General features: G+C 40.3%; 1 protein-coding gene across 1 annotated transcript; it reads left to right on the top strand.

Annotated features, from left to right (window-relative positions):
* The first annotated feature begins 390 nt into the window (after positions 1-390).
* Positions 391-12356, top strand: LOC128635401 (NACHT, LRR and PYD domains-containing protein 12-like). Its single transcript, XM_053688269.1, has 7 exons — positions 391-2169; positions 4699-4893; positions 6539-6712; positions 8859-9032; positions 9545-9718; positions 9995-10168; positions 11097-12356. Exons 1-7 carry the CDS (start codon positions 443-445, stop codon positions 11104-11106), a joined length of 2628 nt encoding a protein of 875 aa, XP_053544244.1. The 5' UTR covers positions 391-442; the 3' UTR covers positions 11107-12356.
* Positions 12357-18476: the final 6120 nt, after the last annotated feature.

Here is an 18476-nt window from a genome sequence, read left to right as displayed (position 1 = left end):
CCTGTTCATTCAAATTGATTTGTTACATCATTAACAGCCTACAGGAAATAACCTAGAATACCCAGAATTAAAACAGTGTTAATGCAATCAAAAAGAATTATTGTAGCAAAATTAAGGTAAAGGTTTAGACTATAGTGTTTAAGTGATGGAAGTTATCTTCTTTAACAACTAAATTTTTTTTCAGTGTTCTACAGAGAGCTGGAGACAGAATAGAAAAGAACATCATCACAGATACAGGGTAAGATCAGAACCAGCAACATGACTGTGACACTGACACGCTGGTATTATAAACCTCTCTGCTGTTATTAACTGCAGTGGGATTAGATTATAGATAATAGTTGAGCCCCATGTCTCACCACATCTTCCTACTTCACCATCTCACAGACATGACCCAGAATCTGCTTCTGTGAATGAATTCCAGAAAAAGTTCAAATTAAATCTGATGAAGAAGTTTGAGTGTTTGAATGGAGTGATAATAAACCTGGGAAACCAAACACTCCTGAATGAGATCTACACAGAGCTCTACATCACAGAGGGAGATAGTGGAGAAGTCAATAAAGAACATGAGGTGAGACAGATCGAGGCAGCATCCAGGAGAACAACAACAGAGGAAACACCAATCAAATGCAACGACATCTTTAAGCCCTTATCTGAACAAGACGAACCCATCAGAACTGTGCTGACAAAGGGACTCGCTGGCATCGGAAAAACAGTCTCTGTGCAGAAGTTCATTCTGGACTGGGCTAAAGGGAAAGCAAATCAGGACATCCACCTCATATTTCCACTTCCTTTCAGAGAGCTGAATCTGATGAAGGACCAGAAACTGAGTCTGATGGAGCTCCTTCATGTCTGTTTTAATGAAACAAAAGAAACAGAAATGTCCAGTTTGGAAAAGGTTCTGTTCATTTTTGACGGATTGGACGAGTGTCGTTTTCCTCTAGATTTCCAGAAGACAGTGAGAGTGTGTGATGTAACTGAATCAGCATCAGTGCATTTGCTGCTGATAAACCTGATCAAAGGGAATCTGCTTCCCTCTGCTCTCATCTGGATCACCTCTCGACCAGCAGCAGCTGATCAAATCCCCTCTGAGTGTGTCCATCGAGTCACAGAGGTACGAGGGTTCAATGACCCACAGAAGGAGGAGTACTTCAGGAAGAGGATCAGTGATCAGAGCCTGGCCAATAACATCATCACATACCTGAAGTCATTAAGAAGCCTCTACATCATGTGCCACATCCCAGTCTTCTGCTGGATTTCAGCCACTGTTCTAGAGAGAATGTTGGGAGAAGCAGAGAGTGGAGAGATCCCCAAGACTCTGACTCAAATGTACACACACTTCCTCATCATTCAGACAAACATCATAGGAGAAAAGTACTCAAAGAAGCAGGAGAGTGATGAAGAAATGCTTCTTAAACTGGGACAACTGGCTTTTGAGCAGCTGAAGAAAGGGAACCTGATCTTCTATGAGGAAGACCTGAGAGAGTGTGGTATTGATGTGACAGAAGCAGCAGTGTACTCAGGTGTGTGTACGCAGATCTTCAGAGAGGAGTTTGGGCTTCACCAGAGTAAAGTGTACTGCTTTGTACATCTGAGCATTCAGGAGCACCTCGCAGCTCTGTATGTGCACCTGACATTCATGATGGAAAAGAGAGATGTTCTTGATCATAATCAGGTCTCTAAATGGTGGATGGAAAAAATTACAATCTCAGATGTACACAAGAGTGCTGTAGATCAGACTTTACGCAGTCAGACTGGACATCTGGATCTTTTCCTTCGATTTCTTCTGGGTCTCTCAGTGAAGTCCAATCAGAAACTCATACAGGACTTAGTAACACAGACAGGAAGTAGTTCCCAGAGCATAGAGGAAACAGTTCAGTACATTAAGATGAAGATCAGTGAAGATCTTCCTACAGAGAAATCCATCAATCTGTTCCACTGTCTGAATGAACTGGGTGATAATTCTCTAGTGGAGGAAATGCAACACTACCTGAAATCTGGAAAACAAAGTGAATTCTCCTCTTCACAGTGGTCTGCTCTGGTGTTTGTGTTACTGACATCAGCACAGGAGCTGGAAGAATCTGACCTGAATAAATATACCAGTACAGATACGATACCAGAAACTGTTCTTCTGAAGATGATGCCTGTGATTGCAGCCTCCAGAAAAGCAATGTAAGTAAAGCTGAATATAACTGTTCTACTGTTACAGTGTTAGAACGAGAGAAACTGAAAACAGTTTGACAAACATCTACTTTGGGAAATAGATAAATTAGAGATTAAAAAATGCATAAACAAATGATTAAAGAACAGGTGAAGAACAGGTATTAATTAAAAAGGTTCTTAATATTATGATTTATTATTACCACAGTAATGCTGGTTTTATGTTGGATCTTTGGAAATCTTGTGTTTTTATTTACATAAACCTTAGCAATATCACACTCACATCTAGAATCTTTAATTTTATCTTTGTAGTTTGAAGATTTCTTTTTTTCACGGTTTTATACAAAATTTTTGTTATACATGAAGTGTAATTACACAGAGACATGGTATATAAAACTATCTTTATTGCTGTAATACAAAATTACAGAGAAACACACATAAGTACCGGTAACAAGGCACAGGTGAGAAGCATCACGCGTTAACTGCCAGTTTCCTTGCCCACTCTCTGTCCACATCTGATGCTCAACCATGCCCCCACTGCCACAGTAGTATTCTGTTATAAAGGACTGTATAACTTACTCTATATATTTTAGCAGAATTCATGTTTTCGTGTCATTTTCAATTTTTCCGGACCCGGCCTTCCAATTGATGTAAAAGAAAGCCTGATTCATCAGACCAGGCCACCTTCTTCCATTGCTCCATGGTCCAGTTCTGATGCTCACATTTTCATTTTAGGTGCTTTCAGCAGTGGACAGGGGTCACCATGGGGACCCTGACCGGTCTACTACGTAGCCCCATACGCATCAAGCTGTGATACACTGTGTATTCTGACTCCTTTCTGTCACAGCCAGCATGAACATTTTCAGCAATTTGTGCTACGGTAGCTCGTCTGTGGGATCGGACCAGATGGGCTAGCCTTCACTCCCCACATGCATCAGTGAGCCTTAGGCACCCATGACCCTGTTGCCGGTTCACCGGTTGTCCTTCCTTGGACCACTTTTGGTAGGTACTAACCACTACATACCGGGAACAACCCACAAGACCTGGAGATGCTCTGACCCAGTCATCTGGCCATCACAATTTGACCCTTGTCAAAATCAATCCTTACAGTTGCCGGTTTTTCCTGCTTCCAGCACATCAATTTCGAGAACTGACTGCTCACCTGCTGCCTAATATATCCCACCCCTTGACAGGTGCCATTATAACGAGATAATCAATGTTATTTACTTCACCTGTCAGTAATTTTAAAGGTATGACTGATTGGTGTACATTACAGCACAGTGAAATAATTTTCTTCACATATCTCAGCTTGTTAGGAAGTTAGGGTCAGAGCACAGTGTCAGCCATGACACAGAGCCCCTGGAGCAGAGAGGGTTAAGGGTCTTGCTCAGGTGCCCTACAGTGGCAGCTGGCAGCTTGGTGCTAACACTGACAGTACCCCAAAATATTCCCTAATAGCACCTGAAAATGATTCTTAAGTCACCTGCTTTCATAATAACTCCCAGAATTCCACACCACAACCATAAACCTGCACTGAACTCCATTTCCCAGCAGCACAAGGAACTACAAACTCCATCACATGATCAGTCACATGACCCACTTCCCAGATCATGTTCACCTGATTATTAACTCAGCATTGAGAGTGCCCCTGTTACTAGTTAGACTAAGAGCCTTTCTTTTATGGTGATTTTTTTCAGTTTATTGTATTCAGGAAAACTCAGTAGATAAAATAAAAATGTATTAAATAGGACCAACATGCCATATCCTCCTCATTGGAAATCTGAGGTAAAAGGAAATAAGTGATTCACTCTGCTCTTTAGCCATCTGGACATGATCATCACCTGCCGCCTGCTCCACAGTAAACTGTACAGTTTGAGTGTTCAGGGACAGGACTGTATCCCGTCTCACACCTGTACCTCCACAGACTCTTGTGTTTCACTGGGAATTTGTGTTGAAGACAGTTTTTAAGAACCGAGTGACTGAGTTTCCGTAACCAGGGCAACAATGACGTTGACATGCAAGCTCACACTGCACATGTACATTCTCTTCCTGCTATTTCTTGTGAAATTGGTTTCATTTTATTCACTATTATGTTTCTCACCACTGTGGAGACTTAGTGTATGTATGAAACGATGTGTACGAGAATACGGAGCAAATCACATCCTGTATTAACTCAATAATTTTATTTTTTAATTTTATCCATTTTAATTACATCAACAAATGGAAGTAATAAAGTGTAAAAATTGACACAAACTAATTCATTAATAGTCTTTTTTAATAGTCTGTTTCTACTTTTTCTGTGTGTATTTGCCTAATTTAGTACCTAGCGTACAGAAAGAAAAGGCCCTGGTGATGTTTACAGCAGATGTATTGATGTTTAAAAATTAGATGTTGGCTGGAGTGTCCCTTTAAGCATATTATCTAACTTGTGTCTGTACTTTTAGCATTTATGAAAATGAGAAGGTTCAGTGAGAGCTGTGAGGACTTGTTTGATAATTTGCACTGGTGTTAGTTCATTACGTATTATTTTATTTCCTTCAGTATCAGGTGTGATTCACTTGGAGTGAGAAGTTGGTCAGCTCTGGTCTCAGCACTCATCTCAGAAACCTCCAATCTGAGAGAACTGCATCTGACTGTGAAAACACTGGATCTGACTGGGAATGAACTAGGAGACTCAGGAGTGAAGAGTCTCTGTGCTGTACTGGAGAATCCTCACTGTAAAGTGGAGACACTGAGGTAAGATCATCTCTTTAAGAAGCTGCATTGAGTGAGGTTGCTCAGTAACATTTCTGCGTGGTGTGTATCCGTGTAACAGACTAGTTCAATAAAGAGTTTATCTTCTCTGAAACAGACTCCACACCGTGTCATTTCCCCCTGACTCTCGTACACTGTTGACTATTAATTGAAAGCTGCCCAAATATGTGATTTAATTTCACATAGGCTGCTGTAGCATTTTGGATCGCTGTAGCTGGTGTTTCATTGAAATTAATTTGTAGTTGTCTTTAATGAGAAAAGCTCCTGTAAAACACAGCAGTGCAAACATCTCTCATTTTATCAGCCTATTTTCTACAACTAGTTTCATTTTGTCATTTTCTGTTGCCTGTGTGTGTGTGTGTGTGTGTGTGTGTGTGCGTGTGTGTGTGTGTGTGTGTGTGCGTGTGTGTGTGTGTGTGTGTGTGTGTGTGTGCTACAAGTGACCAAATGAACAAACCTCTTGAGTAAAAGACTTTCAGCACGTTGGCCAGTTTTTGCAGTCACGTAAGTTATTTTGAGTGACTGCTGGCTTTTGAGTTTTATTTTCGAACCTGTGCCCACCCTGTTTTACCCAGGCCCACCCTCTGTTCAATTTCTGGCCTCACCACTGAACAGTAGTAAAGTTTTGGTCAGAAACGTAAGACATTTTGTAAATAATAAAATACACATGTTTGATAGTAAGTGAGCTAACGTTACGCTAACCGCTGTGTGTAAATACATAACAGAACAGTAATTTAGTACACCATAAGGATTAAAGAAATGATTTGATAAAAGTGGGACTATACCTCTACAGACACACGACGGTTGGTGACTGTGAATTTATGACTTTGATTACCTGTGTGAATGCGGTGCCAAAGAGTGACGTCATCTCAGTGAATCAAATCTTTTCTCGAAAAACATTCATTTACTGGCCCTTTCTGTAAATTACATCATTACACCAATACGTGTGAAAAGTGATCGTCTTTTTTGTGTGTTGTGAATCATTTACTCAACTGATTTGTTAAAAGACTGAATCATTCACGACTAAAACGCGTCTTATTATCCTACAATGAGCGTTCCTACATATATATTAAAATAATGTTTAAGCAGCGTGTTTTTCCCGCTCAGAGCAGATCTACCATTTAATGAATTTTGTCGACTACATAACCTGCAGAATATTTTTTACTTAAATGAAATAAGAAGTCGTCCTAAAGGATAGATTAAGTACTTGTGAACTTTATTTTATTTCTGCAGGAGGTGAGCAGCAATCCTTCAGGAATTATAAAATCCTGCAGGAGTTTTCCCTTGTGCAGCGAGTGTGCTGGAAATTCCTGCATGTTTCTATTGTACTGCTCCATCCTAAACCCTATAGAAAAATCCTGCACAGTTTGTCAATGTGTCCTGCAGGATTTCATCATTCCAGGATTCCAGCAAACACCTGCAGAGAAATGAAAATCCTGCAGGATTCCTGTAGAGTGTTTTTAAGGGCGCCACTGAACAGTGATAATGTTTTGGTCAGTAATAATTATATCTTGTGATTGGTCAAGAGAGATCAGAAAGTCCAACATGAAAGACACATCATCATCATAGCAAGTAAACCAAGATAAACATCTGTTGATGAAGAGTGTGTCATTGTGTCTCTCTACAGGTTGTGTAAGTGTGGTGTTTCAGATGAAGGCTGTGCTGCTCTGACTTCAGCTCTGAGATCAAACCCCTCACACTTGACAGAACTGCATCTGTCCTATAATAAACTAGGAGACTCAGGAGTGAAGAGTCTCTCTGCAGTACTGGAGAATCCTCACTGTAAACTGGAGATACTGAGGTAAGATCATTTCTCTGAGAGTCACATGACCTGCTCCTCAGTAAGACACATTCTCTAATAGTGAGACTGAAGCAGAAGTTTTAGGTTAATCATTAATGACCTGAGGAGGAAGATTGTTTATTCTCACTGCACACTGATGATTTGTCACAGAGTCTTTGGGTCAGATGTACGTATGTGAGAAGCTGCAGCACAAAACGTGACTTGATGCGACTGCAATGTGTCGGAAATTACTGTGAAATTTAATAAAACATTGTAACTAATCACACAAACTGCACCTGGGACACAAACTAAATGCACCGTGTGTGAGCTGCAGGGTTTAAAAGCAGCAGTGATATGGAAATTATCTAAAAAATAGAATTTGTAACTAAAATCAGAAGTTAATGCCATAGGACTGAAAAAGTAATAATTAAATAAATCAAATGAGATTTAAAAAAAAAAAAAAAGTGAGGTAAAAGCACTTACACAAATTTCAAGGTACAGCAACAATCCTTTTGTTGTTGTTTTTATTGTTCTTAAAGCTGAATTAGTGTTTATTCTGTCAGTGAATGTTCGTTCAGTACGTCTCTGTCCAGCTGCTATGAACAGGGTTGCCAGACCTGTGTTACAGAAGCAGTTCAATAGACAAGCAGTATTAAAACCATGCAGTTTTCTTCGATTGTTCTTTCATTAAGATCCTACAATGGTCTCGTATTATTCCACATTTTGTGATAAATAAAGAATGTCTATGAGGAAACCCACTGACTCAGATATATTCATATAGTAACACAGAGCTGAAGTTGAGAACAGGATCAATAGGTGTGTGTATGAGAGGAGATCACGGTGCATGCTCACTACTGTATGTTTTAATATGCAGATATCATTAAAATAATGTACGTAAAAATGTCCAAACTCCAATCCACAGCCAAAGAAATCAATCCATGCTTGTGAGTCAAAAGTAGCCCAATTCCTCATTAAAACCGGGGACCTGGCAACTGCTCCAACACACATGATGCTAATTTACACCTGGTTTCAAGAGGAGGACAAAATAACGTGTAAAAGTGACGACTGCTAATCTCACAATCTTTATTAAATTGAGCAGAATATGTAACAGTTACACTTCCAATATTTCTACACTTTTTTTTGTGATTTTTCCTCAAATGCACAAAAATCTCAGCACACCTGTCCCACTGGCTTCATGTTATTCTTCTCTAGAAATTTTATTCACTGTGAATTTCACATCCTAAACCCGTAGAACCTGATGAACCCAATGTGCAGACATTTTTACTCTCCATTAGTTTTATAATCCAGGAATATTTTATTTAATAATAAATTATCAGCAGTAATCTTGTTTAGAGAAGACATGAGTGTTAATCCTCCTCAGAATGAATGTTTTATAAAATCAGTTCTCACTCTCTAGGAGCTGCTGCTTTAAGAAGCAGCATTGAGTGACGTTGCTCAGTAACATTTCTGCGTGGTGTGTATCCGTGTAACAGACTAGTTCAATAAAGAGTTTACCTTCTCTGAAACAGACTCCACACCGTGTCTTTTCCCCTTGACTCTCGTACACTGTAATCAGAGGATATAATAAGATGAAATGTGTTTCAGTTTGTGTTAACACTGGAGCACGCTGTCAGAGTGGAGATTGGACTCATCTGAGAGATGAAGAACAGAACTGCAGTTGGTTGAGGAGTGCATGGGGCAATGCCAAAACAAAGTCATTTTAACTGTGATGAAAACAAAATGATGGCTGTGTCTGTACACGTCATCTTTAATCACAGGAATTAGAGTAGGCCTGGTTTCCTTTTTTCACTCAAAATCTGAAGACTTTCTGAATGAATTTACTGAATAAAAATCTGATGGGGCAGTGGTTCATTCTGACTATTTCTTCTCTTAAAATCATCAGTTGAATAAAATTAATTTACATATCACCACAACCAAATAATAATCCGACAGTTATAATGGTTCTCCTAATAGATTTAAAAGAATACTTAGCTGAAACAGTTCGTGTGATTTATCGGTTTCTTTTGAAACAATATTTTGTCCTAATTTCAGTGGTTAGATGTTCCCACAGCAATACAAACACCTCTCATTTTATCGTCATCATCATAGCAAGTAAACCAAGATAAAAATCTGTTGAAGACGAGTGTGTCATTGTGTCTCTCTACAGGTTGTATAATTGTGGTGTCTCAGATGAAGGCTGCGCTGCTCTGACTTCAGCTCTGAGATCAAATTCCTCACACTTGAGACAATTGAATCTATCTGAGAATGAACTAGGAGACTCAGGAGTGAAGAGTCTCTCTGCTGTACTGGAGAATCCTCACTGTAAACTGGAGATACTGAGGTAAGATCATCTTTCTGAGAGTCACATGACCTGCTCCTCAGTAAGACACATTCTCTAATAGTGAGACTGAAGCAGAAGTTTTAGGTTCATCATCAATGACCTGAGGAGGAAGATTGTTTATTTTTATTTAACAATAAATTATCAGTGAGTAATCTGGTTTTGAAAAGACATGAGTGTTAATCCTCTTCAGAATTATTTTTTTATACTTTTATAATTTATCCATTGTATCTTTTAATTCATGACAGTGTTTGTTTTTCATGATGATTCAGACTTTTACTTCCTTCCTTCTGTAATAATATAAATATATAGAGAGATATTAGATGAGAGAAACTTAATATAACACTCAGTATGATCATTTTAATTACACTGTTAATTATAATAAACAGGTGGTATTAAGTCTTCAAGTCATTCTGAATAATAAAATCATTTTACAAACACAACATCTTTAAAGTAATTCTTAAACCAAGATAAAAATCTGTTGATGAAGAGTGTGTCATTGTGTCTCTGTACAGGTTGTATAAGTGTGGTGTCTCAGATGAAGGCTGTGCTGCTCTGACTTCAGCTCTGAAATCAAACCCCTCACTCCTGAGAGAACTGAATCTATCCTGTAATAATGTAGGAGACTCAGGAGTGAAGAGTCTCTCTGCTGTACTGGAGAATCCTCACTGTAAACTGGACACACTGTGGTAAGATCATATTTTAAATCATTAATAATAAAACATGTTCTAATCTTCTGATTATGGACAGTCTGATCTTCTCAAGAAAGATCTGTTCATGTGAACGCTGATTAAAAATGAGATTTTGTTGAGATGTGTGAAGGGAAAAGTTACTAAAAACATTTCTAAAGATCTAGTGTGTGTTACTCAGTCCACAATGAGAGAAACTGTCTACAACCAGAGGAAAGTCAGTGCTGTTGTTCCTCTGCTTAAGATGAGAGAGTGTGTCATTGTGTCTCTCTACAGGTTGAGTGGTTGTGGTGTATCAGATGAAGGCTGTGCTGCTCTGACTTCAGCTCTGAGATCAAACCCCTCACACCTGAGAGAACTGGATCTGTCTGATAATAAAATAGGAGACTCAGGAGTGAAGCTGCTCTATGCACTTAAGGATGATAAACATTACAAACTACAGACACTGAGGTGAGTCATGACCTTTTTATATAAATTGTGAAAAAATAAAAGACTAGTAAATTATCATTAGTTTGTAATAATAATAATTTAACCTCATTTGTACATTTCTCTTTAGTTCCAATAAAAATTAAAAATCAGATTACCAGGTTAGGAAACAAAACCAGTTTTAGAAATGTCACTATATTCTATTTAATCAGATTTTTTCTAACAATTGTCTTTAATGCTGTTTTGTGTTCAGTAAAGTGTGTGGATTTAAAATTCATGTGAAGGTAGAAGACTGGGAGTCAGACAGTCTACAAAATATCACGAATGAGTGCATGAGAGTGATTGTAAATGACACCTGGTCTCCTTGTGACAGCCTGCTATCTCTGACTTCATACTGCTGCTTTTGTCTGAACAAGATGATCTCTGCTTTTCCCTGTTTCTGATAAGCAGCACACTTTCTTCTCAACTCTCATTAAAACTCATTAAAATATTAAAATGATAATCTTTTATGCCACAGATATTTGATTTAAGCAGCCACTTTACTCACTCTGACACTTCTTCCAGCACCCTACCTCCACACCGTGTCTTCTGTCTTCCCTGTAACATTCACCTCGGCTTCTTCTTAAAGTCTGCACTTAAATATAAATGTAGAACAAGAGTTAAATGACACAGTAGTGTTCATTATTTAAAAAACTCCAAAGCCTGTGATTGGATAAGAGCAGTGATGTGATGGGTAAATGTCTGCTCATTTTCCTGTTGGAACTTGTGGAAGTTCTCATTTGTTCTCGCTAAATGTTATAACACAGATGTTAGTAAGAATGAAGAAATGTAGAATGATTATTTATAAATGATGATGATGTTTCTCTTGGAGCAGAGATGATTACATGTTGATCATGAAGTACCACAGTCCAGTTTGTGGTTATTAATTCACATGTTTTTCTTTTATATCCAGGGTGGGATGAACATCTGTGTGTGTGTGTGTGTGTGTGTGTGTGTGTGTGTGTGTGTGTGTGTGTGATGAAGACTCCAGTGTTCCTGCATTTCACTGTTGGGGAATAGAGGACACATTTATAAACACATCACTCATTTAATTATAACACATTAAACAGACTCAGAGATGTGAGAAGTGTGTGTTCATCATGCACAGTGAATCAGACTGCACACGATTCTACACTGAGTGTATAATGACCTCTGACCCCTGGATAAAATTCCCCAGATCTCAGTCTCATAAAACACCTGAGGAATTATTAGGAACAGCAGGTGAAAAAACACATGACCTCGAGCTAAACCCAGACAGTGGAAGAGAGCTAAAATGGACAGGAACAGTTTCAAGACATTGGTGGAATTCTCACCTGACAGGATTGGCATCTGAGGAGTTTATCTGAGGAGTTTATCTGAGGAGTTTATCTGATGAAGCCTCTAGGAGACTCACTATAATCACATTTATCACTTTGTCCTTTGGTTAATTAATGTAGCAGTGGTGTTGTACTAAATATAAATACTCTTGGAAAGCTGCTTGTACAATATAATTAATGGACCTAACTAAGAACTAACTGTTGCATTATATAGTTTTAATGGTTTGTGATTCTTCTGTGTTTGTGATAAATATTTGTTTAATATTGTAATATGTTTTACTATCTTTACACATTCATAGTAAAGCTGGATGCATAATTAAAATTATATTGTATTTAAGCACTTAAAATGTATTGCCTAATTGTACAAATCAAATATATTTTTTGAGAAATAAAATACATAACTGTGCAATGCTATTATTTTTGTTGTTTAAAATTAACTTGAGAATTTAACAGGAATTTTGTAGCAAAATAATTTTTTAACAGTTCTTCAAAAATAAATTTCTGTTTCCGAGTTCTGTTTAACTCAGCAATGTTAGAGTGGACCTTTTTGAGGAGACTCAACTGGGAATGAGTGTATATGAGTACAAACACCTTCTTTCTGTTGTGTATCTTTTTACATGCTTCCCTCTCTCATCTTTTCAAGCAGGTCAGCGGTGGAATGTGTACATTGTAGACTGGTTTTTGAATAATTGAGAGCTTACTTAAATAAAATGCCTTGTACATCCTAACCTTTTCACCTTTTAATTCTGTGTTTTACTGTACAATAATTGTTCTTCTGTATCAGCCAGCACTTTTCTCCACAGCAATAAATTGGCATTAGATTTTCACTTTTGTAAGTGATTGGTAACTTTTGTAAGTGATTGGGACAGCAGATAGAGACAGACAGATGCTCATTGAGACATAAGAAGGGAGTGTTGACTCCAAGCTTTCAGTCGCCTGATCGATTTCTATGTGATCTGACGGTGATCCAAATCTAATTGATGTTTCTGCGAGGTTATTTATGAAGCTTGGTGCAGTAGCTGATGTGTAGGTACGTTTTACGCGGTAGCGAGGCGAGGTGGAAATATTATGATCAATTCGTATTATGAACGAGATAAGATAATGGTCTGAGACAATTTCAGACTGTGGAAAAATGATATTTTCTATCATATCTATACTTAGTCCGTATGTTAGTATGAGGTCAAGAGTGTGACCACCATTATGAGTAGGCCCGATTACATTCTGATTAATCCCTACTGAATCTAAGATGGACACAACCGCTAATCTTAGAGGGTCTTCCAGGTTATCAAAATGAATATTAAAGTCTCTGACGATTAATGCTTTATCTACAGACACAACCAGATTTGAGATAAAGTCTGCAAATTCACTAAGAAATTCAGTATATGGCCCTGGGGGTCTGTAAATAATAATTAGAGGAATTGACTTATTTTTTGTGGCTACATAACTTATACTGATATAAAGAATTTCAAAATAATTAAATTTATGCTTAGGTTTTTGTGTCACGACTAGATTTTTATTATGGATGAGACCAACACCTCCTCCTCTACCAGTTGAACGAGGCTGATGTACATAACTGTATCCAGGAGGACTGGCTTCATTTAATGCTATGTACTCGTTTGGTTTAATCCAAGTTTCTGTTAAACACATTAAATTACATTCCTGATCAGTAATGATGTCGTTAACAAGAAGAGCCTTAGACGCAAGAGATCTAATGTTTAATAGTCCTAGCCTCAGATCAAAAGTGCTGGCTGTGCATTCAATATGATTAAATTTTATGTTAATTAACTTGCACTTGTAAACTTGCACAGGGCATCACGCCCTAGTAAATTCAGAGGTGCTCCAGGTGAGTACAACAGTGGAGCTTGTATTGTCACACCATCGAGTGTAAGTTCCTGTGGCTTGGTAAAACGTAAGGTCTGTACTTTTCCTGAGAAGCCCATTGTTTGAATTGCCTTACATGTGAGGGGGAGCTGTGAGCCTTCTTTCCCTATGCTTGAATACGTGGTGGCCCCAGTGTCGATCATAAAGGGTGTTTGCAATTTGTTTCCGATCGTCACTGTAACAGTTGGCTCTTCTACAGGGTACAGTGTGGTGACATACTGCATTAGCTGCCCCTTGGGCTTCTCTAGGCCTCTTCAACTTTGACTGGGGTCTTGGCCCCCGTAGGGGCCATACATGGGGCCTCCTGGGGGCACCGGGGTTTGGGGTTGCCACTGGGGTTGCATCCTGTAATTTTCCTGCATCGGGGTGGAGATTTTGGTTCCAACACCTGGCCTTGTCGCTCGGCCCTATCCACTCGGTCCCCCCAGGTTAGTCTCGGGACATGCGGGCAGATCCTTCTCATGTGATTGGGATTCTCATGTGTCTCCACATTCCCAGCACCCTCCAGCTGCCATACCTGGTCTTTGTGGAAACCTGCCACATTCATATCCTCTTCCTCTTCTCCAGGTGGGCGGCCCTTGATGCATCGGGGGTCCCATGCGGTACATGAAATCTGCTGGGGTGGGTTGCCCCACTGGGGCACCATTACCAGTATGTGTGATACTTGTGTTTATGGTTAGGCCTGGTACCCACTTGGCTGCATTGGAGGGGCTGCACTAGTCAGGACAGTTGATGGTTGGGGAGGTACCATCAATGCTGCTTGTTTACTGCTTTCTTTCCTTCGTTGTTTCTCCTCCTGTTCTATCCTTGTTATTTCTCCGAGTTGCGCTTTATAGAGTTGGGTCATTAGGGTCTCGGTGGCATCTTTAGCTTCCTTTTTTAGCCTCCTGTGTTGTTCTACATGATGGGTCACATGTGCCAGAAATGAATTCCATTCCATTGAGCTGAGCCCCACTACTTCCTCCAACTTCTTCTGCACCTACACTGGAAGAGCCTTCTTCATCAGTAGTTTGAACAATCCCACACTTGTCACTGATTCGTCCCACTTGGCACCCGTTTCATCCCTCCACCTGTCTTGGAACTCTTGTACGAAGGTGATTACATTCTCTTCATCTTTCAACTTGATGTTTTCAAGTTTCCCAGGATCCATCTTTGCAGGATACATGCTTCTTACTGCTTCCCATATCTCTTGTCGGTATATGCCAAAAGGGATGGCGTCGGCCTGGGGGTCATCTATCAGGTCTCCATGTTGAACATTTCTTTAGCCCGTCCCTTACCCACTGTTTTGCAGAAAATGGCTTTTATGTCACCGATTGCTAGGTGCTGTCCTGATGTTTTTTCCTCAAATTATGTAATCCATTTCTGCCCCCCTTCACACATGCTGGGTAATCACTGGATCAGACCAGTTAGGTCCATGAAGCTCCAGGGTGCATAATGCAGAGCTTTTCCTTTGACCATGAGGGGCATCTGAACTGGGGATTGCTCACTCTGATATAGAGCAGACTCGGACTGGGAGCGGGAAAGCGATACTCTCCGGGCCTTTGAGACGCTCTGCTGGTATCTCTCTGGGGCTTTCAGTCTCGCTCTGTTCTGCAATTCTTTGGCTTCTTTGGACTCCACCTTTGTTGTGGGGGGACATCTGATTCCTCATCATTGCTATCCCCCCGTTCGTTTTCTTCTTCTTCTCCAGTCTCAGTCCCCTCACTCTCTGTCCCCTCCTGTTCTCCTACCAGATCCACGTCTGAACTCGCCTGTTTATTCTTCTGCTGTCGTAATTCTTTGTGTACCCGCGTTAGGGCCTTTGAGGCCTCATTCATTCTTTTTAGCTGTTTTCCTGCCGACTGGCTCAATGCTTTCTCCAATTTCTGCAACCTCCTCATTTCTTCCAGTCGGTGCTTGTTTGCATTCTTTGCAATCTTTGCTATCTGAGATTTTCCAATTTATCCATTTTACCTGCCCGATATGTTATTCTGCTTTCCAAACACTTAACTCTGCCTTCTAATTCTAATTCTTCCTCTGTCTCGTACGGGGTGAGCACCACATCCCCTTCTATACGGAACATCCATCTCAGCCCCCTTTCTTCTGTTTCTCTAGTGCATGAGGCTCCTTGTTCTCCATTTTCAGACCATTGTTCTCCCTCGTTCTCATTCTGTTCAATTACTACACTGGGCTCTTTCTGGAGACCAACTCAGTCTTCCTTCCCTCCTCGGGGCTTCCCACTCGTGACAACAGAGTAACTAAGGCAGAGCTTTGGTTAAACAAGCGTCTGCGGTGCCTTCTCACTACACGGCCTCTCTGTGGTCCTTGGAGTGTGAAGTCCCACGACAGGGATCTCAGACTTTCGGGTCTTAGCCCAGTCCCTTTGTGGTTGCCAAAATGTGGTACAAATTTTTGCCCACTAACCTTCTAACGATTTATACATTTATCATAAATTTTAGTACTTACAGCCAACAGCTCCTTGAAGAAATAAAGTAAGACACGGAACCAGGGAGTGAGAAAAAGCAAGACAGGTCCAAGTTTATTGTTCCACCACACGAGATCCACACTGTTGAGACGTCCCAAAAGGGATCTGAACCATTAGATATTGCAGCCCCCTTTTTATACACACTTTCAGTCCTAGTTCCCACCCTCTTCCTTTCAAATCCCCTTACATATGCATTTCAGACCTTATCAAATCCCCTTACGTATGCATTTCAGACCTTATCAAATCCCCTTATGTATGCATATCAGACATTACCACATCCCCTTATGTTCACATTTTGGATATCACAAAATTCCCTTATGTCTGCATTTTAGCTATCTCAAAACTCCCTCAGGTCTGCAATTTAGCTCTCCCAAAATCCCCTTATAATTGGTCCAGCCTAGGCCACCTTTTTTAAAAATACCAACATCTGCATTTGTCATTATTGAGCTGACTTCCACAGAGAGAGACCTTCCAGACTGCTTCTTGTTTTCTTTGTTATCATGGGTTTTAAGCTTACTTTAACATTCTTAAGGATTAACTTCTCTTCTTTATCTGTTCTTTCATCTGTAGTTCTGTGTGTGTGTGTGTGTGTGTGTGTGTGTGTGTGTGTGTGTGTGTGTGTGTGTGCGTGCATTACTGGAGCCGCTAGCCTGAATATTTCTTTTTCTGTGTTTTCTGCAAAGCTGAACGACGGCTGCTGTTCCCTACTTTTGAGGAGTGTGATTTTGACCTCAACACGCACTACCAGCTTTCACATTTGTATGCAAACTTGGCCCTCTTGATTGAGGCTTTGCTAACTCCTTCTGACACCTCTACGTTTCCGCCACCTCTCCGATACAGGCTTATTCCAGCCCGAGTGTGTGTGGACGCTTCAACTCAGACCGACCCCCCTCATTCTCCTGAAGGCTCATCTGGTTATAGGGCCTATGACGACATGCCTTATTCTGATACTGGTTCTCCCTTCATTCCCCAAAGGCCAGACTATGCTTTACCTGGTCATATACCTCATTATCAACCGTTCTCACCCTATTGTCCCCATCGCCTACCGATTACTCACCCACGAGCCCAACTTTTCAATAAACTAATCATTTTCCTCACACCTTGTTTCCTCGTGTTTTATTTTGCATTTAATTTTACATCCAACACATCCTTCGTTTATTTGGTTACTCTGTTCCCAGAACGAGCGAAATCACACCTCGAACTCTGCTCCTTCGGCGGCGCTCATGTTGACCTGCTGCTATATATATATGCTAAATAATAAACCTTGATTTCTAACTAAGTTCCTTAGTTACACTGAGTGTTCAATGATAAACATGTATGTATATATACCAATGTAACAGGACCAGACAGTTCAGATATATAAATGTGGAGCTTGTGATTTTAATGCAGCTGTCAATTTTTTTTAGCAGCGGTATTAAAAATGTGACAAAAATGGAAAATTGTTGTGAAGCTTAACTGTTGATTTGTTTTTGTGTTTTCTAGCAGTACAATCCATTCCAGAAGAAGAGATCAGACTCTTCAGGACTAAACTGTGTTTTTGCAAACTTTACTAATATTTAAGATTAGACTCGCAATAAACTCAAAAATCACTCAAAAAAAACGGTAACTTCACATGTCCATGTGTTTTAATCAATCAAATATTAATATCTGAAATATTTGTTCAGTACATATGAATGGCAAAACTTAACCAAAGGTTTTTCTGTTAATGAAAAGCTATCAGTCACCATTTGTTATGAAAATATTTTAGATTCTATTAATTGTAAGTAAAATTAAGTCATCATTAAATTAACAAGTTAGTGAAAATGGTACAGATACGCAGGAAACTGGTTGCAGTGATACAGTGATTAATCTTGTGGGGGTGTGGCTGGCGTTGCGACGCTTTCGAGGGCGTGTCGGGATTCCCTAGAAGGGTGTGGGGTTTTCCCGTGCCGTCATCCACCGTCGTGTGTAAGCTTACCAGCTGGCGTCTTCGTCCGCACCCGAACCTTCGGGAAGAGAACGAGAGTGAGAGAGATTAGAGAAATTATGTTGCCGTATCTGAGGTCGGAATACCTTTAGGCAGCAAAAGAGCGCGCACGTGGTCTGCGAGTTAGTACTCTCTCGTGCACGGGCGGAAGAGTGTCCTCTTATACTCTTCCCCCGTCGCCTGAGTGGTGGAATTCGTTGTGTTTGGCGCGAGGCTGTCCGCTTCGTGCCTGCGCGGCAGTCGGAGAAGGAGCGACTTTCTTATCCTGCGCGCCGGCTGTCGGTCCGTCGCGACAATATATAAATACGTTAAAGAATAAAAATTGTATAAACAATTTAATTAGACCGAGGAGCAGGTATTAAATATGTAGAAGCCAGCTGATTTCAACCATCCATCCATTTTCTGTTCCACATATCCAACACTTGGTCACAGGGAGCCTGGAACCTGTCAAAGGGGACTTGGGGCGCAAGGTGTGGGACACCCTGTGTAGAGTGCCAACCGATCACAGGGCAAATTCACACACACACACACACACACACACACACACACACACACACACACACACACACACACACACACACACACACACACACACACACACACACACACACACACACACACACACACACACACACACACACACACACACACACACACACACACACA

The sequence above is a fragment of the Ictalurus punctatus genome, chromosome 19 (assembly GCF_001660625.3).
Source record: "Ictalurus punctatus breed USDA103 chromosome 19, Coco_2.0, whole genome shotgun sequence".
In the NCBI taxonomy this organism is placed as follows: domain Eukaryota; kingdom Metazoa; phylum Chordata; class Actinopteri; order Siluriformes; family Ictaluridae; genus Ictalurus; species Ictalurus punctatus.
The sequence above is the reverse complement of the archived record's forward strand: the minus strand, read 5'-3'. Positions and strand labels throughout refer to the sequence as shown.